At 39.2% G+C, this 22,895-nt stretch overlaps 3 protein-coding genes across 6 annotated transcripts in view; all 3 read left to right on the top strand.

Moving 5' to 3' along the window:
* The first annotated feature begins 4,258 nt into the window (after nucleotides 1-4,258).
* Nucleotides 4,259-4,862, top strand: LOC100929420 (histone H2A type 3). Its single transcript, XM_012550257.3, has one exon. The coding sequence runs from the start codon at nucleotides 4,318-4,320 to the stop codon at nucleotides 4,708-4,710; it is 393 nt and encodes a 130-aa protein (XP_012405711.1). The 5' UTR covers nucleotides 4,259-4,317; the 3' UTR covers nucleotides 4,711-4,862.
* Nucleotides 4,863-7,049: 2,187 nt separating this feature from the next.
* On the top strand, nucleotides 7,050-7,566 carry LOC100929161 (histone H3). The gene has a single exon (XM_031945899.1). It carries the CDS (start codon nucleotides 7,092-7,094, stop codon nucleotides 7,500-7,502), a length of 411 nt encoding a protein of 136 aa, XP_031801759.1. The 5' UTR covers nucleotides 7,050-7,091; the 3' UTR covers nucleotides 7,503-7,566.
* Nucleotides 7,567-10,446: 2,880 nt separating this feature from the next.
* LOC100930451 (E3 ubiquitin-protein ligase TRIM11) overlaps nucleotides 10,447-22,895 on the top strand; it is a 27,928-nt gene continuing 15,479 nt past the window's right edge. For 3 of the 4 annotated variants that reach the window (XM_031945897.1, XM_031945898.1, XM_023504080.2), the window contains exons 1-5: nucleotides 10,447-11,401; nucleotides 15,617-15,712; nucleotides 15,954-16,184; nucleotides 22,640-22,662; nucleotides 22,776-22,876. In XM_031945897.1, the coding sequence (XP_031801757.1) occupies nucleotides 10,994-11,401; nucleotides 15,617-15,712; nucleotides 15,954-16,184; nucleotides 22,640-22,662; nucleotides 22,776-22,876 (859 nt within the window). In that variant the 5' untranslated portion in view covers nucleotides 10,447-10,993. The remainder of the gene's footprint in view (nucleotides 11,402-15,616; nucleotides 15,713-15,953; nucleotides 16,185-22,639; nucleotides 22,663-22,775; nucleotides 22,877-22,895) is intronic. The other variant, XM_023504081.2, reaches the window with a different exon arrangement.

Raw genomic sequence — 22,895 nt, 5'->3', positions numbered from 1 at the left:
AACCATTTTAAGTTATAAAAGTGCTCTAAATTACTATTGACCAGAGAAATGTAAATTAAGACAACTGTGAGGTACCACTACACATCTCTCAGATTGTCTAAGATGATAGGAAAAGGTAATAAAGAATGTTGGAGGGGATGTGGGAAAACTGGGATACATTGTTGGTGAAATTGTGAACAGATCGAGACATTCTGAAGAGGAATTTGGAACTATGCTCAAAAGGTTATCAAATAGTGCATACCCTTTGATCCAGTAGTGTTTCTACTGGGCTAATGTCCCAAAGAGATCTTAAAGGAGGGAAGGGGACTCACATGTGCAAAAATGTTTGTGGCAGCCCTCTTTGTAATGGCTAGAAACTAGAAACTAAGTGGATGCCCAACAGTTGAAGAATAGCTGAATAAGTTAGGGTATATGAATGTTATGGAATATTATTGTTCTGTAAAAAATGATCAGCAGGATGATTTTTTTTATTATTATAATAACTTTTTATTGACATAACCCATGCCAGGGTAATTTTATTTACAACATTATCCCTTGCACTCACTTCTATTCCGATTTTTCCCTCCCACCTTCCACCCCCTCCCCCAGATGGCAAGCAGTCCTATATATGTTGAATATGTCATAGTATATCCTAGATACAATATATGTGTGCAGAACCAAACAGTTTTCTTGTTGCACAGGGAGAATTGGATTCAGAAGGTAAAAATAACCCGGGAAGAAAAACAAAAATGCAAACAGTTTACATTCATTTCCCAGTGTTTTTTTCTTTGGGTGTAGCTGCTTCTGTCCATCATTGATCAATTGAAACTGAATTAGGTCTCTTTGTCGAAGAAATCCACTTCAATCAGAATACATCTTCATATAGTATCGTTGTTGATGTATATAATGATCTCTTAAGAGGTTCTGCTCATTTCACTTAGCATCAGTTCATGTAAGTCTCTCCAGGCCTCTCTGTATTCATTCTGCTGGTCATTTCTTACAGAACAATAATATTCCATAATATTCATATACCACAATTTATCCAACATTCTCCAATTGATGGGCATCCATTCATTTTCCAGTTTCTAGCCATTACAAAAAGGACTGCCACAAACATTTTGCACATACAGGTCCCTTTCCTTTCTTTAGTATTTCTTTGGGATATAAGCCCAGGCACTGCTGGATCAAAGGGTATGCACAGTTTGGTAACATTTGGGGCATAATTCCAGATTGCTCTCCAGAATGGTTGGATTCGTTCACAATTCCACCAACAATGCATCAATGTCCCAGTTTTCCAGCATCCCCTCCCACATTCATCATTATTTTTTCCTGTCATCTTAGCCAATCTGACAGGTGTGTAGTGGTATCTTAGAGTTGTCTTAATTTGCATTTCTCTGATCAGTAGTGATTTGCCTTATATATATTTTGAAAATAAAAAGATTAAAAAAAAAAAAAAAAAAAGAACTAGCCTATTGAAGAGGATGAAGAGGTCAGAATCTTGTCAGCAAAGACAGAAAAATATAGATACTCATCCCAGTCTCCCATTGTCAGAGGACATCTATTTGCATCCTTAAATTACTGGGGGATAAACTTATTTTGCCATATAATCCTAAAGATTTCAGTCAACTTTTGTATAAGCCATATACCCCTGTCTTGTATTTAGCTGGGAAAAAATTCAACATTAGGTACTGTGTCACATGAAAGGACCCTGATGTCATTCAAAACCTTTTCTTCAGTTGGAACTTCAGCTAGGGATCCACTGCAATCTGAGATAAACAATCAGTGGTTTTAGCATTGATCTGTTGAGAACACTGTGTCTCCAGAACTATGTGGCTCCATCAGCCTGAGTAGTGAAATGCACTACAGTTTTTTGACCCATAAATAGTCTTCATGGCATCAAAAAAGTGCTCTAGATTGTTAATTTCAGTGTAAATTGAATTTCATACTGCAGCTTTTCTTTCTTTTTTTTTCCCCTGAGGGCAATTGGAATTAAGTTGTTGAACCAAAAAGGACCCATGAGAATCTGAACTTAGCTGCCTCACACACTAAATCAGTGACAAGCATGACCAGAGTGATTTTGCCTATTTCTGTTCTTATGTTTATTTGATTCATCACACCTGCAAGGTATTTTCCAAAATAGGATCATTGTTCTCTGAAATTAGTGACCTTGGAAAATCTCCTTAAACCCATTCCCAATACTATATGCATCCTAAACCCATTCCCACCATTTTATACATCCCAAGTCCATTCCCATCATGTATACATCCTGTTATCTCTTTAGACTGTGAAATATTTTTCTTGTATAATAGCTGCCTGATGATAAATAAGGAAATTGCCTAACTGCATTCTTTTTGCTTCTGTTATCACTTACAGGCTTTGCTAATTACAATCCTACATAAGCTCCCTTCACAACATGTTTGGGATCGGGAGCTTTGGACCATAGTCCCATTCAGTCAAGCCTAGTTTATTAAACTGTCCACTTTGAATTGAACCAATCTCCACACTCCTCAGTCTCGCTGGTATTACAAAGTAACGTGCCCATGGTCACACAACTAGGAAGTGTTAAGTGTCTGAAGACAGGTCCTCCTGACTTCACAGGACTGGTGCTCTATCCACTGCACCACCTCACTGCCCTGTACTGCATCTTTCTAACCTTTACTTGCACTTTACTTTTGGACAAAACTGCCTGCTAGTAAAACTTATGGAATTATCTTTTTTATTTAGCAATTTCTGTATTTCCCCATCATTTTTGTCAATCCAATCTTGATATTAATGAGTATCCTGGGCCAGATGAATAAATTCAGTGCTATACAGCAAATCTTTGAAAGTTTCCCACTCCTTTTCTACTTCACTGTTACTTTTTCTGAAAAATATTAATGGAGAATCACTTGAATCTATTGACATTGTCTTCTGTTGGTTTACTTGTCTTAGGGCTGCCATTTTTTTTTTTTTTTTATAACTCCAGTGCTTAACTTGGAGAGGATAAGTTGATGATCACTTCAGCACTCTGCCTTCATTATTCTCACATCCTATCTGCTTCTTCTTCAATGACATAGTCATTAAATGCCAATGGTTGCATTGAGGGTGCATCCACAAAGTTTTATTGTATGTTATTAAATGAAAGACCATGTTAATGATGTTAGAAGGCTAATAAGTGAATTGTTACTATTACTGTTTCCAAAACCATTCCTTCCAAGGATTCTCTTCCATGTTTGATAGTCTGTGCTTGTTTTGGCATTAAAGTTGATGTTGTTCTAGTGGCGGTGCAGAGAGTATGGGAATGTCCTTCTGGTTGGCACAGGTTCAACATGAAAGAATTCACAAACCTGAAATATTAGTGGCAAAAAAGGAACTTTATCGGCACCGAGAAGAGGTTCTCTTAATAGTGGGCAGGAGTCCTAGCAGGCAGCTATGCCAAGGACAGAGGTTCCTTGACAAAGCATAATCCTACTTCAAACATTCTGCAAAAATATGGAGTTCAGAATTGTCCTTTATAGAAATCTGAGGCTAAAACCTCCAATTGAAAAAAAAGTGAATGTCCCCAAGGCCTAGATACTTGGAGTTTCAAGCCACTCAGTATCAGACCCAGATCTCCAAATTTTATGAAAATCACTTTGAAGGCTTCCTGAATGGGGATCCAGTTATCCAAAAGATCAATTGGAGGAGGAAGGTGATTTGCCTTAGAAAAGCCCAGTCTGGGAAATATGTCTTTTCATAGATTCTCTAGAGTCTAGGAGGTCAGGAATGAAAGGGGCAAAGTGATTACTTTAGAGATTAAAGGAGACACAGTTTCACCCTGTCAAAGTCACCTAGAATTACAAACTTGTTCTTTTTCAGCACATTGATGATAAGGGTCTCCAAATCTTCACAAATTTTTTTCTTTGACTTCATCAGAGTTCGTCATAATGGGAGCATGTAACTGATGATGATGTCATAGCAATTTCCTGCAAGTTGCATTATCATAAGCCTGCTATTCATTCCTTTTGGGAGACATACAAGCTTCATGGAACTTCTCATAACTACAGTCATTCCAAGAAAAATGTGTAGAGAAACAGTACTCTCCTTATTTTCCCTTCCCTTCTTCTCTCCCCTCCCCCAACTTCCTCTCCTTCAGTTTGATTTACTCTCAGAATGTTTAGTAGAATTATTGCTTGGAAGGACTGAAGGGCTTCCAACAATAACAGATCGAAAACTTGCTTTTCTATTGGCTACGAAAATTAGCTAATCACAGTGCTTTATTTTCGCGCTCAGTACGCTTTATAAAAGGTTCAGTTCAAGCGTTTAGTTTATAGGTTTGCATCTTACTCCAGAGCTAAGAACATTTTTGAATATTTTGTCATGTCTGGACGTGGCAAGCAAGGTGGCAAAGCTCGCGCCAAGGCAAAATCGCGCTCCTCTCGGGCTGGTTTGCAGTTCCCTGTGGGCCGTGTACATCGACTTCTACGAAAAGGCAGCTATTCCGAGCGAGTAGGAGCTGGAGCACCCGTATATTTGGCCGCTGTATTAGAGTATCTGACAGCCGAAATCTTGGAGCTAGCTGGCAACGCGGCTCGGGATAACAAGAAGACTCGTATTATTCCCCGACATCTTCAGCTGGCCATACGAAATGACGAAGAACTCAATAAACTGCTAGGCAAAGTCACCATTGCTCAGGGTGGCGTTCTGCCTAACATTCAGGCAGTGCTACTACCCAAGAAAACCGAAAGTCTCCATAAAGTCAAGGGCAAATAAGTAAGTCAGACAATCCTGCATTTTGCCTTCGATTTTGCTGAATAACAAAGGCTCTTTTGAGAGCCACCTATGTTTTCAAAGAAAGAGTTGATTTACTTTCACTACTAAGTGTAATGACAATGTGATTTTTAAATAAAGTTAGTAATTTGTGACGAATCAAAACCCAAATTTCCCCCTGTCCCCCAGTACTTGTTGAATGAATTCATCCACAATTTGTAGGTTTTAATAGTGCCATTTAGGGCACTAAAATCATTAATTAGATAAATCCCTTGGAAAATGGTATTTCTGACACTTTCACATTCTACTTTCCATTAAGTTTCTAAAAACTTCCCCCTCGCACTCTCACCCCCGCCCTTGTTTTTTAGTGAAGCACTTTGTAGCCGGCAAGGGTCTTTTATCTGATTCAATTGATGCCCGGAAAATCCTCATTAAAAGTCCTTGCTCTCCTCTCCTTCGCCCAAGTACTCAGCGGACCGTGAAGGAGGAATATTTTCTATATGCCAAGCCGGTTCACCTCTTCCCAGAAGCTGAGGGAAGTCCAAACCAGCGTGTTCTAGTTTCATTCCGTTTTAACCTCCCTTACAATGCTGGAGGAAATCAGGTTTAGATAGAGCAGGCAGAGAAGGCTGAAGCAGTACCTTGTTTTCCAGCTCATTGCTGTCAATTGGGCATTAGTTCCAGGTTTCCGTTTTTCCCTTTCTGTTTTCTGATGTATTCTAACTCGGGGGGTGTGGTGGGGGGGTCGCCTAAAGATTCCCCCTCCCATGTTTCACTTCCTGCGACTTTCGGGAAGAGAAAGCTCATATGTATCTGGAAAGAAAGTGTACAATTATCTCTGTGCTAACATGTCAGGTATTTTAACAATCTCAGTATTGGAATGGTAGCTTAAAGAAAGTAGAAAAGCCGACTTGAAGATCTTCGGAACAGTGATATTTGCTTACCAGAGCTCGGCCGCAGGGATGGGGAGTCTTCTTTCTGCCAAGGGCAATTTGATATTTATAACATCATTTGCGGGCTATACAAAATGATCAATTTATAGAACTCAAGCTATGGGAGGTTCCATCTTTCAGCTCAGCATCGCCAGAGGTTGGTTAAGCAAATTATTTTGATGGCCTAATTCTGCCGGAGGTTCCCCACCCCCGGCCTAAAGGAACTTGATGGGGGATTGAGGGTGGTAGTGGGGGTGGAAGTGGGGGAAGGGGTGGGAGGAGGAAATACTTTTTTGGGTCTCATAGTTTGCTCCATTCCACCAGCAGCTCCCATATCTAACTCCTCACTCCTTTCCTGACTCTTTCCCGCCATTGCCCAGGATGCTTCCTTAATTCTACCTTCCACAACAGGCTATCATGCAGGGAAATTTACCTTTTATATGTGTGATGCACCTCTTGGATTGTTTGGTAAAGCCTGTGTTTCTTTTTAAGTTGAAAGATTTTTAAGTTAATGAAAGACCTAACTTCCCTCCCATCCGTGTAACTAATTTCAAGGATCCCCTTCTCAGCGTTCATGAATCCAAGGTTAGAAAGCTCTGATCAAATCTATTTGAGTTGTAATTCGTTTCACTACCTGGGAGTTTCCTTTTCTGTAAAATAAGAGTTGATTTATGGCCACATCGTTAAGCTTCCTCACAGCTCGAAATTATGATTAAAATATTGAAATGGCTAATTCACATGAAAGTAATTTGACTTTGGGACCTGAAATCTCTGGGAAATCCTCGTTCAATTCGATAAAATAAATTACACATGACCAATGTTTATAAGAGCTAGAAAAAGTTTGCTTTTTTATTAACATGATTTTATTAACCTTATATCGTGTATAGTTTACAAATATTTTAGCATCTCATTCATGCCCCTCCACTTCCACTCACGGGTTTCTTTCCTACGAGATATGATTTGGGCAAAAAAAAAAAAAAAAAAAAAAAAAAAAATGGGGTAAATATTGTAAAATCAAAAGAATGTTTCTATTTTTCCTGGGATTTGTTGGTAGTTCAGAGAATCTAAAGATTTCTTCTTTGAGACAAATCACTCTTTTTCAAGTCAAAATACCGACAAACATAAAAATTTAAAAGAAAAAAAAAAGTGCAGAAAGACCAGTCACCAACCGGCGTGGGCATTTACAGTATTGGGGAGAGGGACAACGGAAATCCGTTTTATTCTGACGAATATTTTAATTCTAGAATACAAGGAAAATCTTCATTACTGCTTTCGCCATAAACTAGCTTTTTAACTAGGTGGAATTAGAGGTTTGAATTAAAAACCAATTAAGACAGAACGCGGGACTTTCGAATGTTCTTTTGTCCAATCAGGAGAGAGTTACTTCTATAAATAGGGTCAGAAAACCTCCGCACAGTACTTCTCTTACAAAGCCTTGTTGTCTCTTGTGAAATGGCTCGTACTAAGCAAACTGCCCGTAAGTCCACCGGAGGGAAGGCACCTCGCAAACAGCTGGCTACGAAAGCAGCCCGTAAAAGTGCCCCTGCTACCGGCGGTGTGAAGAAGCCTCACCGCTATCGTCCGGGTACCGTGGCCCTGCGAGAGATCCGTCGTTACCAAAAGTCAACCGAGCTGCTGATTCGCAAGCTGCCCTTCCAGAGGCTGGTGCGAGAGATCGCGCAGGACTTCAAAACTGATCTGCGCTTTCAGAGCTCGGCTGTAATGGCCTTGCAGGAGGCCAGTGAATCCTACCTTGTGGGTCTTTTTGAGGACACTAACCTATGCGCCATCCACGCCAAACGTGTGACTATCATGCCCAAGGACATCCAGCTAGCTCGCCGCATCCGAGGAGAGAGGGCTTAAGCCAGAAGAAGGCGTGAAATTAATCCAAAGGCTCTTTTAAGAGCCACATATATTCTCAATGGGGGCTGTACTACAATTTGTATGCAGAGTGTACAACATGCATTTAGTTATTCCCTTATATTTCCGGATTAAATGTGAAATCTTTCGCAGAATGAAAAGTTTTCTGAGTAACTATCACAGCAGGGTTAGGCCCTGCTAACCTGCGGCTTCCAGAAACTTGTTGCTCTAGAGGTAATATCTTTAACACACCCGTAATCCTAGAAATAAGCGTGAGGTAGGGGTTCCAAAAAGCAGAAATAAGGAAGGAGAGCATTCCAGGCATGAGGGACAATTTTTGCCTAGGCAGAGATAGTAGCATTCATGTCTTGTATGTCTTCTAATGAGCGATATTGGGCCAGGTCAATCTGCCACATTAGTTGTGCGATCCTGGGTAAGTCAGTTTGCCTCTTCAATCTGTATAATGTGCTGAAAAAGTAAATGGCAAATTGGTATCTTTAACAAAAAACCTTATGGGGTCAAGAGGAGTCACGAAAATAAATGGTCCAAGTAGACCAATTTCACTGGATATGAGAGTAATGTGTAATAAACATGGAAATGTAGCCTAGGATCAGATTGAATGGGATTTAAAATACCAATCTGAGGAGTTGTAGTTTAAAGATAATGGGGAACAATTTAAGTTTCTTGAGCAGATCTAGGAGAGGACAAGTTCAAGCCTGCATTTTTTCCCCTGAGGCAATTGGGGTTAAGTGGTTTGCCCAGGGCCACACAACTAGGAAGTGTTAAGTGCCTGAGGTCACATTTGAACTCAGGTCCTCCTGATTTCAGAGTTAGTGCTCTTTCCAGTGTACCATCTAGCTGTTCCTCAAGCCGTATTTTGTGGATGTCACTTTTGTAGTTGTGTGAAGGATAAATTGAATAGGATAAATTAGATACCAGGAGATTTGCTTAGAAAGCTCTTTCGGTATTCCAGGTGACAGATGATCAGGTTCTTGTCTGTAGGATGATCTTAATTATAAGTAGAAAATAAAAGAGAGAGATGGAAGAGATAAGAAAGTGGAACTGATAAAACTCAATTGCTTGGATATTTGGGATCAAATGAGACACTGGTTGGTACTGGTAACAAATATGAAAGAAAAATGGAAAAGTTTGTGATGAAGGATGAGTTGAGTACACATTACGTTTGAGAAATCGATGGGACATCCATGTGGAACTGTCCAGGAGACAGAGATATGGGACAAAAGCTGAAGAAATGAAGGCTGAACGATTTGGGAGTCATCTACACCGGGAAAATAAGTGTGACCAAAAAATTTGTCACAGGGTCTGTGACAAAATTACTGCTGATGAGGTACTGTTGCCAATCACCTATCAACAGAGATGAGAGCACAGGTTTTGATGAATTATCAGTCATTCATTGAACACAGATCATGAGATTCAGCAACCTTAGAATGTGAATGCATAGGCAGGATGAGTAAAATGGGATTTTAATGAAACCAGAAGGGAAAGGATGCAGTTTACAAATCAGGAGACAGACAACAGAAGGGGAACATATGCATGTCTATCAGGAAGGTCAAGGAACCAGTGGGTCAAAACTGGAGCTGTATTTTACTTCTCAAGCTTGATTTTTGCAAACCAGCAGCAAACATAATCAAAATGATATTAGGTTCAAAGTAGAGTTTAAGGCAATTTTTCTTAGTCTTACTTGGAGGCAAGTTCTCCGAGTCAGAAATTCTCATCACAAATTTAAGAGTGTTGGTGAAATCATCAAGCACTCAATTGAGGAAAGAGAAAAAAGGGAAGGAAATAAATGTCTAAATGTTTAAATATAATGTTTTAAATGTCTAAAATGTGTCAGGTATGCTGCATTTTTTAAATGGGCTATCTTGATCACAGGGCAATATCTTGATTTCCTTATGAATTGGATTTAAGGGAGGCAGAGTATAGCACAAAGTCATCAGTCTCAATCTCTCTTTCAGAATTACCAAAGTTTGGTGGCAAGTTAAAAGTCAAAACATTTAATGATGATCTGGAATGCATCTCGACATCTTTGATAACTAACCAAGCTCTAAGTTCCAGCCAACTTCATGGCTTTAGGAATATATTCTCATCCATCCATTCTGCCTAGGGAAATCTTCATATGCTTGTGGTAGCTATCTCCCTAAACTCATCAAGGGGTGTGAGGCCTGTATGTTACACTCAAACTGATTTAGGTCATTTGCTTGAAACTGTTTACAGTATAGCTGCTGTGTATGCAGGTAAGATCTGGGTATAGATGAACTCCAGAAGTGGATAAAGCTCTAAAAGGACTCAGGTCTTCCTAATTGCAGGCATAGCATTCTGTTCCATGTGCCACCTAAGCTGCCTTTTAAAAGGAGCTAACTTGGGGGAGGATCCTGGGTACATCCATTTAAGAAGATTAATGAATAATAATACATTATTATACTTATTAAAATGCTAGGAATTGGAGTAAGCATTTTACAGCCATATTCTCATTTGAGCCTCACAACAACCCTGAGTAATGGACCTTATCATTAGTACTCTTATTTTTATAGATGAGCTAAGTGAGGCAAATAGCTTAAATAACTTGCCCAGAGTTTCACAGCTAAGTGTCCTAAGGTGAATTTGAAATCATCGCGTCCTGACTCTATAGGCGCAGAGTTTTGACCACTGTGACTAGTAACTATGAGGACACATCTATAATGGAGGAATTCTATGAAAATTTGGGTAGGTGAGAGGACCCAGTAGGAGAGGTGGGGTCTACCGGGATCAAAGCTGTAAAAAAGTCAAGGAAATTACTGCCACATCCTCTAACCAATTTTCTCAAACTGCCTTTTCCCAAGACCCCAAACTTTCAACTTGGACTTTTCTTAAAATAGTGATTTCATTGACGTCATCTGAAGAACGTTTTCTAATCTAAAGTGCTCCGTTAGTAGCCCAGATCCCGTGATAGAAACCGGCCAATCCAGAACGAAGCGGGTTGTTCCAAAAGAAAAAAAAAAGTCTCCGATCTTCCTACTTCCGCCGCCTCCTTCTTTCCCTGCTTTTGCTTCTGCTGTTTCTTATTGGGCTACCTAGACTCCCCTCCAGGCACATTTTCGTGCTCAGACCTTCTCTTTGTGATTTGTAACTGATACGGGTCTTTGCGGTTTCTCTACCTTTTCTGGTGCACCCTTCCTGGTCGTCGAGGTGCTTGGCAGATTGCCTACTCCTCGAAGTTGTCATCGCTCCAATTCCAGGACAAAAATTAACCCAGAGCGGGGAATTTAGACCCTGACAAGCGCTGCAGAGACAAGCGGCTCGCCCTCCGCACTTCTTTAAGGGCTCGGATCTCTCTCCGTCCTTACCGGGAACAAATGGTGGGATGCGCCGCTTTCTTCGTTCGCGGTAGGGAAGTTGGGCATTCTCGACTCTACATCCCCGGGGCTGTCTCTAGCCACCGAGCGACAGACAGACAGACTGACTGACCCTCCCGCCTTATTCCCTCAGCCGCAGCCATGGCGGCCTCCGATCTGTCTGCCAACCTCCAGGAGGAAGCCACCTGCGCCATCTGCCTGGACTATTTCACGGATCCGGTGATGACCGACTGTGGCCACAACTTCTGCCGGGAGTGTATTAGTCGCTGTTGGGGACAGGCCGACGGTGCATTTCCATGTCCGGAGTGTAGGGAGATGTCCCCTCAGAGTAACCTACGGCCCAACAGGCCGCTGGCCAAGATGGCCGAGATGGCTCGGCAGTTGCATCCGCCTTCGCCTGTACCCCAGGGTTTGTGCGGGAAGCACCGGGAGCCGCTGAAGCTCTTCTGCGAGGAGGACCAGGCGCTCCTCTGTCTCACATGCGAGCGCTCTCGGGACCACTGGACCCACCGGGTGTCCCCTGTCGAGGAAGCCGCAGAGGACTACCAGGTGAGTCGAAGCCCAGAGGGCCAGGTCCACACGGGAAACTGGTCTCAAAGACGAGAAGACTCTTCGGGAAACTAGTAGTTAACAAAATAAGTGGCAGAGTCAGCCCGCTCACCCGAATCGAAAGCCAGGAATTGGGACCAGCATTTTGCAGCTTGGGCATTGAAAGGAGGACGGAACCCAGGGGCATTATTGCACAGATTTTAATGGAGCCCAGATCTCTGGGTTTGAGGCGATGCCCTTTAGGAGGACAGGGAATGAGAAAACAGCAATTATAACTTAGTTTTGCAGTTCCTTTCCAAGAGTAACTGAAGAGTTCATCATACTTGAATTTCAAGGGCCAGTAGAGACTCCTAATAGAATTCTAAATTTAGATTTGGAAGGAAACCGAGAGGCCATCACATCCAGGGGATGGATTTTATAGATGAGAAAACTGAGGCCCGGAGAGATTGTGATTTGTCCAGGTCCACACAAATATTAAGTGATGTATGGGGCTGATTCTTTTTCTTAATTGTAAAATGAGGATAATAATAGCATCTAACTCACCAGATTATTGGAGGATAAAAATGGGATCAAATGGGATAATAATTATAAAATGTTTAGTACTGTGCCTGGCACATAGTAAGCACTAAACAAATGTTTATTCCTGTGCTTTTTCCCAATGAAAACTAAAAGTATGTGGAGCATAGTGATGAATTCTGTACACTTTTAAAAAGCCCAAGCTTTTTAATCCTATTTACAGCCTATCCTATAATAAGCCTATCCTATTTCTGAGATTACTGGGCAATATAATCTTAAATGAGCCAGCTAGGTGGTGAAGTGGATAGAGCAACAGCCTTGAAATCATGAAGACCTGAGTTCAAATCAAATATATATATATATATATATATATATATATATATATACGCATATATATATATGTAATATGTAATCTTAAATCATAAATTATTTAATAAGACTATTGAGTTTGTGATAATTTATTAAGCATGTAAGTAATTTCATTAACAAGATATCAGTTTATATATACTACTGGATTTAAGTGTTACTTAAGAGGAACATTTTAAAAAAGTATTAGAAAGCCTCTGACCTCAGAGAACCTCAAGTCTTATTTGGAGAAATTACATTACAATATGTACAAGTATATGATTAAGGACCTAAATAAGTGATTTGACTAACTGAAGTAGGAGTCAGAGAAAGGACAAATTACTGTCAGATGAGACTGGTAAGGGAATGCTAAAGTGGAAGTTTATTTTCCCTTAGCAATTTCACTTAATTCATCAATCACCTCCTGTCACTTCCAAATGTAACTTATAAAATTTCTTACATGAATTATAATTAACATCCAGATGACTCACTGCCATTTTCATAAAAGTTGCTGCTTCTTTTGATGTCACTTATTTTGTCAGCACCATGTCCAAAAGAGATATTTATCTTGAAGAAAATATATAATATGAAATATAAACTCTGCTTGGCACTTGAAGTTGATGAAAAATATTAATGCTGTATTCTGTTTTAGACACAAATCTACTGGAAAAAGTTTTTATTCATTTAACATTATTCATTCATTATTAACTTGAGAGAATATCCCAATTAATAGTCTAACCCCTCCTTGTCCTCAAACATCTCTCTCCTCCCAGACAACTTGAAATAACTTGGGAAACTTAAACATGGAAAGAAGAAGTCATAAAATGATAAAAAAAAAAAATTTTTTTTTAGTCAGAATTCTAGAACAGTTATTTGATCCTTCAGGAACTCTATCTTTGACCATTTTCCTTATGGGCCTTTCTATCCCCTCCCTCTTCTGACTCCCAAGCTTGTCACTCGTGATCTGAATTAACTAAAGGAACTTGTTTCATCTAATCAATACCCTAATGTCTTCAGGAAAGAGGGAGAGAAGATACTGCTTAGATTGATCCCAGTACTCTTCATTTTAGGGAGTAGGGAACACTGATTTCAACCAGATAAGAGGTACTTTTGTTTGTTTGTTTCTATCCTTATTCCAGTTTTGTTCTTGTCCTATCTTTTCCTAAGGGCACAAGTCTGGAAAGGATTTTTGGACTAGAGAAGTATTTTAGTTTTGTTATTTAATACTAATGTTAGTATGTTTTTGCAAAGCTTTTCAGACTTGGCCCCAACCTACTTTTTCTGCCTTATTATGACTTTTTTATACACACTATGGTCCAATCAAACTGATTCAGACATTTAGGGTTAGGGTTGTTTCTATACTTTTGTATTCCCTCCTCACTGCTGCTTTGTAGAATCCCTAGTTTTCTTCATGGTTCATTTCAAGTGCCATTGTGTAAGTGAAATTTTTCTTGATTTCCCCCTAGTTGCTGTTACCTGTTCTTTCTCTTCAAATTTTGCCTTTTTATATATTACTCGGCTACCTATATTGGAACTGTAAATTTCTTGAGATCAGGAGGTTATTTCTACCTAGCATGTCAATTGGCCTTCCTTTCATGCCCACTAATTATGTACACCAGATACTGTGCTAAAGTGTTGTTGCTACTTGATAAATATTTCATTGAATTGGGAGAGAGGAATGAAAGGGAAGATTCCATTTACCAAGACCTATGTTCTGTTTTTGCAAAATCTTATATGTCTTTCTTCCTCTGTCCTTTTTTACTACCATTGGTTCTTAACGCCACTTGGCTAGACTGATAGGAAAGCTTCTTCATGCTTTCTTTTGTCATACTATTGGCAAGATTAATCTTTCTGTCATTTGTTCAGTTCAGTCAATTATTGGCTATCTATTGCCTTCCAAGAAGAATCAAAACTTTGTTTGATTAATCAAGAATTTATCATGTGCCTTTCATATGCTAGGCAATGTTCTTTTTTTTCCTAGAAATTTATTTATTTTTAATACACACTGCTTTATCATGAGGAGAGAAAAATCAGAGCAAATGGGAAAAACCATGGGAGACATAAAAAAACAAGAAAAAGAAGTGAACATAGCATGTGTTGATTTACAGTCAGTCTTTTTAGTTTTTTTCCTGGATGCAGATGACATTTTTTGTCCAAAGTCTATTGGAATTACTTGGATCACTGAACCACTGAGAAGAATCAAGTCTTTCATAGTTGATCATTGCATATTTTTACTGTAATTGTGGACAATGTCCTGATTTTGCTTGTTTTACTCAGTATCAGTTTGTATAAATCTTTTCAGGCCTTTCTAAAATCAGCTTGTTCATCATTTTTTAACATAACAATAATATTCCATTACTTTCATATAACACAACTTGTTCAGCCATTCTCCAATTGATGGGCATCTACTCATTTTTCAATTCTTTGCTACTACAAAAAGAATTCCTACAAACATTTTGGAAAATGCGGATCCTTTCCCCTCCTTTATGATTTCCTTGGTAACAACATCTAGTAATGACACTGCTGGAATACTAGGCATTGTTCTAATGGCTAGGGATACAGAGACAAAAATAAATCAGACAATCGCCACTCTCAAGGAATAGTCATTGGCAAAATGGAGAAAAATTCAAATGGAAGAAAAAAAAATCTTAAGTTCTGGGGAAAAAAATCAAAAGACGGTCTGCCCACAAAGCTTACATTGCAATATGAGGACACAACACACATAGAGAAGTGGAAACCAGAGAGAAACACTGATTCTGGAAGTTACAGGGATGATATGTGGGACCATGGGGGAAGAAATTGTCATCCCCCTTCTAGGAATAATGGCAGAGATAATCATGTTTCCAAAACTACAAGGCCAGACTTCAAAGAAGATTAGAGAACATAAAGGAAGATTATGTAAAATGAAGCAGTACTGGGGACTATCTGAAATGATGGGCTAAGTGAGGCAATTATCAATCAGTCAGTATAATGGGACTCCAAAGTCAAAGTTCCAGACAGAAAAGAGTTGAAGGAGACTTAAGGAGCCCACATTCTATGACAGACTGCACACATGTAAACATATACAGGTTGATTACAAAATTAAATAAAAGGTAGTTAAGAGGAGTATCAACATTGATATATTACTGCAACGATATGGTGGAGAAGAAGCTGCTTTAGCTGTGTCTTGAAGAGACAAATCCTTTATGTAGAAAAAGTACGTTTTAGGCAGGGAACAGAGAAGATTCCATTTATGATTATGGACCATATATAAAAAGATTATAGAAGTCATAAAACTGAGTTTTCCCTAAGGAATGGGGAAGGATTGGGTGCTCTTGTACTACTGAAGAGTTAATCATCTTATCTCTCTTCTAGGGAAAGTTGGAGAAATCATTGGAGCATCTAAGGAAGCAAATGGGAGAAGCTCTGCAGTTTCAAACCCAAGGAGAGGAGACTTGTATTATTTGGCAGGCAAGTGATGAGCTGAAATGGGATCTTTCTTACTACTTTTTTTGTGAGTGACTGGAGTGGAAGGGCGAATGAGAGATAGCAAGGTGGCCAAGGAACTTTTGGGCACAAACCCTGGAGTGCGTGCCTTTGTCCTTGCTTAAGTAGGAAGAACAAATGTAACCATGTGGGAATAAACGGGGGAAGAGGAAAAGTGCAGAGATAACTTAGGTCAATGCTTTCTTATCCCTTTCTTGATCTATAGAAAATGGTGGAGAGCCAGAAACAGAATGTTACAGCTGAGTTTGATAAGCTTAGAAGCTTCCTGGCTGAGGAGGAGCAAAGGCTCCTGCAGAAGCTGGAGGAGGAGGAAAGTGAGACTCTGCCTAGACTCAGGGAGAATAAGACTAAGCTGATCCAGCAAAGCCATTCCTTGGAAGAACTGATCAGAGAGCTAGAGGAGAGATGCAAACGTCCTGCCTTGAGTCTGTTGCAGGTAAGTCTTGATTCCTTTTAATTTTAGAGGCACAGAAATTAGAGATAGAAGAGAGACTGAATTAAATGGATTGTTGTTCTCTTGTGGTTAGAACAAATAGCTTCATTTAGGTCCCTCTTTTGGACAAACTGTTCTTTTTCCTCTTTCTCTTCTTCATCTATCACCAGCCCTGTTTGGCATTGCTTATTATTTTTTAATCACAGGATTGTGAGAAATTGGGGTGGGGAGAGAAGAGACATGAAAAAAAACACTGGAGAATATGAGATTTGGGGGATGAATTTCAAGTAGTTTAGGCAAGAGAAGAGAAGGCTAAGAAGAGAAAAGAAATCCTTTTTCTTACACATATCATAATCTTTAGATAATTAGTTCCTTGTACATAATGAGTACTTAATAAGTATTTGTTGAATTGAATTGATTTTCTTACTCAGCCCCAGTTTCTCAAAAATGGAATCCCAACATTAAGAAGAGAAAGTTGTACATAGAAGGAAATTATTCCAATATTTATGTTATGTTCTTTCTGATGTCTCATTATGTAGCATGAAGGTAACTGTGTAAGTCTGGTCTGTATAAACTGTTTAGAAATCAATGCTAGAAAGGGAGACATTAAGAGAAATGGAAAAAGTCCTGCCCACCTATCTCCATATATATTGATGCCAGGAAGTATTCTGAACTGGGTGGGTCAAGGAAGTCCAGTATATTGGAAAAAGTAAAAAGATAACATAAGTCTTCATTTCTTTCCCTGCCTGCAGAACTAATAATCTTTAGTTCTCTAGTTCTTAGAAGGTTCACTAGATTGATTTTTGCTTTGATTTGAGAATTCCTTCCAAAGGTACAAGTCATAACACAACTGTACCTATTTATCTAGTGTAATTTCTGTCCATATCCTTCATAAAACTTCTTCCATTCTTCAGTGTATTAGTATGGGGGAAGGGGAGAAAAGGGGACTGTCTCCTTTATAAAGACGCCAGTTCACACAAGGGCTGACTATTGATTTACTCTCATTCTTGCTACATGACCAGCACAGCTCCTTTTCCAAGAATACATTTTGATGACCTTCACTTCATTGATAATGTTTTAGTATCCTTCAATTATGTGCCTTACCATTACCCTTCAGGTGCAACTTTAATTCTTCTGAGGCTGTAGTAGCCTTTGACAGCCATATAGCATCCCTAGAAGAATTTTGAAGACTGACATTTAATAAAATGGATATTTGCTTCAGAGAAATACTTAAAGTTATTGAAAACACAGCTCAACTTCCCAAAGGCAATTCAATCAATAAATCAGCAAGTATTTATTAAATGCCAGCTGTGTGTCAGGCACTGTTTGAGACTAAAAATACAAAGACAAAACTGAAACAGTATTTGTCCAAAAAGCTGTGTGAAAGAGTGTGTGTGTACGTACACACACAAGGATTCTGTCCTGATCTTTTTTTCCTTTCATATCTCTTCACTTGGTGATCTCATTAACTCTTATGGATTTAATTATTATCTGTACTCTAATGATCTTCAAATTTGCCTATCCTGCCCTAGTCTCTCTGTTGACCTCCAATCTTGCATCTCCAACTATCTTTCAGACAACTTAAACTGGATATTCCATAGACATTGTAAACTCAAAAGATATCCTGAATGGAATTCATTGTCTTTTTCCCTATATTCTTCCCCCTTTTCCTTTCTCACTCTCACACATTTTCTCTATTACTGTAGGAGGCAGAACCACCTCTTCAATCTCTCAGTTTAATAATTTAAGCATCATCCTGACTCTTTACCACTCCTTTCCCTTCCTGTATTCAATCTATTGCTAAGGCCTATAAATTTCCTTCTTTTCTTCTCTGAGATCTTCAATATCTTCAATATACCCCCCCTTCTCCTATCACTTTGGTGTAAATCCTCATTACCCAAATGCTTGGATTATTCAAATAACTTAATGGTGGCTCTGTCTGTCTCAGGTCTCTGCATTCCAATTAATCTTCCATTCAGCCACTAAATTGATTTTCCTAAAATCTGACCGTACTTCTTCCCTTCTACTCAGTAAACTCCGGACACTTCCTAAGATCAAATACAAAGTACTCTGGCTTTCTAAGCCCTTCATAGCCTAACTCCTTCATACCTTTCCAGTCTTCTTACACTTTACAACCTAGATTCAGTGACATTGGCCTTCCTGTTCCACCAGCAAGACAATCCAGCTCTCTTTTCTAGGATTTTCCCTGTGTGCACCATTCCATATCTGGAAGGCTCTCCTCTTTTATCTTTACCTACTGGCCTTCTTGGCTGCCTTTAAGATTCAATTAAAATCCTATCTTTTAAAGGAAGACTTTCTCAACACTACTTAATTCTAGTGTCTCCCCTCTTTCAATTACTTCCTATTTATTCTATATATAGCTTGTTTATACATATTTGTTGCTTATTATTCTCTTCCTTTAGATTGTAAGCTTCTTGAAGGCAGGGACTATCTTTTGTTTTTTTGTATCCCCAAATTTTTCACTATGCCTAGCACATAACATGTGCTTAAAAATGTTTACTGATTGACTGGAGAGGAGAAAAAAAGAGTTCTAACAGCTTGTGCTAAGCCAGATAGGATTTAGAAAGGTTTTACAGAGGAGAATGATGCTTGATCTGAATTTTAAAAGAATTTTAAGAATTGAAGGAGCCAGGGGAGGAGCAGTTTATTCCAGGCAAAGACAGAAGATGAAATGTCATATGTGAGGTGCATCAAGAAGGTTTGTTTGGCCACAGTGCAGGAGGAAGAGTAGTGTATAATGCTGAAAAGGTAGGTTGGAACCAGGTTGTAAAGGGTTTTAAAAGGCAAATAGAGGAATTCATATCTGATCCTTGAGGCAGTGGGGAGTTCCTGGAGTTTTTTTGTGTAGGGGATGTAGGGGATTTTAGAGTGAAATCAATTTGTCAGCTATGTAAAGAATGGAATAGGGAGGGGAAAGAGCTCATTTGAGTCAAAAGACATCAATTATGAAATTGTTGGAATATTCCAGGTGAGATGTGATAAGGGGTTACTCAATTCAGTGGAGAGAAGGAGATAGAGAAAGGAGATGTAAAACTAGATGTGAGATTTGGAAACTGATTGAATATGTAGAATGTGGGAGAGAGAAGAATTGATGTTAATGCCACAGTTGAACATTTGAATTATTAGAAAAAGATAGTGGCCTTGATAAAAATCGGGAAGTTCCATAGAAGGGAGGGTTTTTAGGGAAAGATAATAAGTACTCTTTTGTAGATATTGGGTTTGAGATGTTTCTGGGAGATTCTATTTTTGGATCTAAGCCTAGATTTATAGATCTGGGAATCATATACATAGATATGACAGTTAAATCCATGAGTTTAATGAGGTCACTAAGTGAGAATATAGAGAGAGGGAAGAAGACCTAAGAAAGAAACCTGGGACGCACCCACAGCTAAGATGGCACAGTGTGATCTGACAAAGGAAACTGAGAAGGAAAACTAATAGAGAGCAGTGTCATGAAATCTCAGAAAGGGAAGAGAGTTACCAGGAGGGTTACTCTACATGGCAAAATGTTTTGGAGAGGAAGAGAAGAGAATGAAGATTGAAGTAAGATTATCGATTTGATATCTAAGAAATTATTGTTGACTTTGGACAGAATGTGAGTCACAGTTCCCTTTTAATGTCTTGACCCAGTTTCCCTAATTATCCTATTCAATTACTCTGCCTCAGGTTATAACCATTTCCTCTTAATGTTAGGATAAAGGCCTTCTATCTTAGACCTTAGGTTATAATCATTCCCTCTTAATGTTTGATGGGATTAAAGGTCTTTATCCATTTTAGACATCATTAGAATATCGAGAGTCTCTCCAGTACCTCCCATTATGTCATCCTAGGTGCTTCCTCCCATTAGGTCATCCCTATACAGGTACCTTTCCCATTATGTCATTGTTCTTATAACCCTATAAAAGAATCTTGTATCTGACATTCACTGGTGGATTCTTGGAGACAATCGTCTCATTTAGCCCTGGGACCAAGCATGGATCCATTTGGTCCCAGTAAATCTCTCCATTAAATAAATTATTAAATTGTTTTCTAATCTCTATCCTGCCTCAGTTTTTCTGGCATTACATTTTGGAGCTCCCAATCACGATGTTAGAAAATGAGCAGGATTAGAAATAAGAGACTTTCTGGTCTCTGCCTTGGGCCTCAGGGTAGCTGCAGATCTGAATTCTTGCCCTGGAGAGGCCGGCTCCCCCTGGATTTTTTTGGAAGAACCTTCAGGAAAGAGAGCAGTTTCCAGCCACAACAGCTTGATGGTAGACTCCCATTTCAGCCACAGGAGAGTAAGTCTGTTTGGGTATCTTTTGGGGTAACATCTGGTTAAGTCTTAAGATCTGTTCTGTTCTGTTCTGTATGCTAGCATCTGGATTCCCAGAATTATGAAAGGCTGATGGGCATAAATTCTTGGAATAGGGTCTTCTGGATGCAGGGGACCCTACCTGAGTGTTTAAGACACATCTGTGTGCCAGTTGGCACAACTCTGGGCTTCCAGAGTATAAACCTGGGTGTCCTTTTTTTTTCAGACACCATCTGGCTTAAAAAAAAAAAAAAAAAAAAAAAAAGGTTTTCTTTGGATTATGGGAGGAAAGACTGGAGCCAACAACTTCCCTCGGGGTTATTCTTTCCAGATAGCCCCTGGTCTGTGTTAAATGGTTTGACTGCAATCTATGTGTGTTCTGTGTTCTGTGTAATTTGTTTGTCTGTTTTATTAATTTAAGAGCTCTGTTAAGTTTAAGAACAATGATCAAATTTGGGAATTGGTTATTTCAATGTTGCAACTGTACTTGGTGTAATTCTGAACTCCAGCTGGAGAAAACATTTAATTAGGAATTTTAGGATGAGTCTAAATTTGGGAAATAATTTTACTATTGCCTTTGCATGCCAAATTTGTTCTCATTATTCTTTTAGACAGTTTTAAATTGTGAGAAATAATTTTACTGTTGCCTATGCAGGCTAGATTTAGTTATTTTTAAAGTATAAGATCTTAAAAGAACAATAGCTTGTTAAAGAAGTTCTGTTCACTTTCCTAAAAGGGGTCAAGTACCTCTAATTAGGTAAAGTATGTAGCAAAAAGGATCTGACTTCTGAAGCCTTCAACTCTGGCCAAGTTGGAGCTTAGAAGAAGTCCATTGGGAATAATGGCCACATGGGGCCAGAGGGAGAGAAAGAAACTATTCTGTTTCATTATTTGAAATGAGATAGGAAAAGCAGTTTTATATTATTGGGAATTTAAATCAGAAGTTATGCCTTAAGTCCAGCTCTGTTAGACATGTGGGTTTTATGGAATCTTGTCCCACTACCCCTCACTGATTTCTGCTACTTTAAAGGTTGGGTGAGGTAGGGATCTTTTGTCTTCAAAGGTAAAGATTAAACTCACCTCCCACTGCTCTCTGCTACTTCCAGTATGGAGCATCTAGTTAGCCTGGAGTTAAGTTTAGTTTGACCTCCCCCTTCCCCCCCCCCCCCCCCCCCCCCCACACACACACACACACACACCCAGCTCTTTGGAGGTGGAATGGGAAAAGGGCGGCCACATGGAATTCTCTCCTCCCCTCCTTCCCCTAAAGTGTTCCAGAAGGTTTTTTTTTTTTTGTTGTTGTTTTTTAATCAATTTGTAGCCACTTGAATATTGGCTAAAAGGAGCAAACAAATTTACATAAATATTAGATTATGGTAAATATCTGTTTAGGATTTATCCAGAAACTGGTTAATGGGATTTGTTATTGGAGGTGAAATTTCTTGGGCTTGTAGTTAATATATCCCTGCATTTTTTCCTCCTGTAACTGATTTCTGTAATCAATGGTCATTAAGAAACTGTTAATGCAATTGAATTATGTCATACCTTGCTGTTTCCAATCTGGTTATTTGTAATCATTATACCCTAGATACTTGAGCAAACAAGTATTTAGTCTGATCATCTATCAGTTACTAGATATTGTGTCTGGATATTCAAGGTTTTTGTGTGTGTGTTTTTTTGGTCCCAGTAAATCTCCATTAAATAAATTATTAAATTGTTCTCTAATTTCTATCCTGCCTCAGTTTCTCCGGCATTACAAGAAGAGTTTCAGTTGGGTGATAAGGTCAGAAACCCTGTTTCAAAAAGTTGAAGAATGTCTTAGAAAGGAATAGTGGAGACATTTCTCCCTTGCTTGTTCTTCCTCTTGTTCAATTTCTGGATCCATCAAACTTGGACAAAAGTGAAGGCAGGGGAGGTAGGAGAAGTACTTTTGGAGATAAATGTCTTAACAAGCCCAGCCCACCAAAGTGAAAAAGACATTCACCCCAAATAGAGGAATTTATAACATTATATGTTGGCTTTTTGCTGTTATTTCTCTCTAAGTAATTAGATTATGGGCAAAGTTAATTATTCTCTGATGGACTAAAGATAATAGGAATTCTTGTCCTCCTTGCTCATTACTGACTTTCTTTTCTTCCCATAGGATGTGAGAGATATACTGCATAGGTAGGTGGTATTTTTTGCTTCTATTAGAAGGGAGGGTGGATGAATAAGTGGGTGGGAGGGAGCGTGGGAGAATGCTCATTGGCTGAGCCAGGTTCGACTTGTGCTCATCTTAGGAGTCAGGATGTGAAGTTGCAGTTGCCAGAGGTTGTTTCCATGGAGCTGAGGACTGTGTGCAGGGTTCCTGGGCTGGTAGAGATGTTGAGGCAATTCAGAGGTAAGTGAGACCCTGAAAT

The sequence above is a fragment of the Sarcophilus harrisii genome, chromosome 1, assembly GCF_902635505.1.
Source record: "Sarcophilus harrisii chromosome 1, mSarHar1.11, whole genome shotgun sequence".
NCBI classification, from domain to species: Eukaryota; Metazoa; Chordata; class Mammalia; order Dasyuromorphia; family Dasyuridae; genus Sarcophilus; species Sarcophilus harrisii.
Note: the sequence above shows the minus strand (reverse complement) of the source record. Positions and strands in the feature narration are given on the sequence as shown.

Excerpts from the sequence above, each read along its gene's own strand:
- LOC100929161 (XM_031945899.1), top strand. The coding sequence starts at position 7,092 with ATGGCTCGTACTAAGCAAACTGCCCGTAAGTCCACCGGAGGGAAGGCA.
- LOC100929420 (XM_012550257.3), top strand. The coding sequence starts at position 4,318 with ATGTCTGGACGTGGCAAGCAAGGTGGCAAAGCTCGCGCCAAGGCAAAA.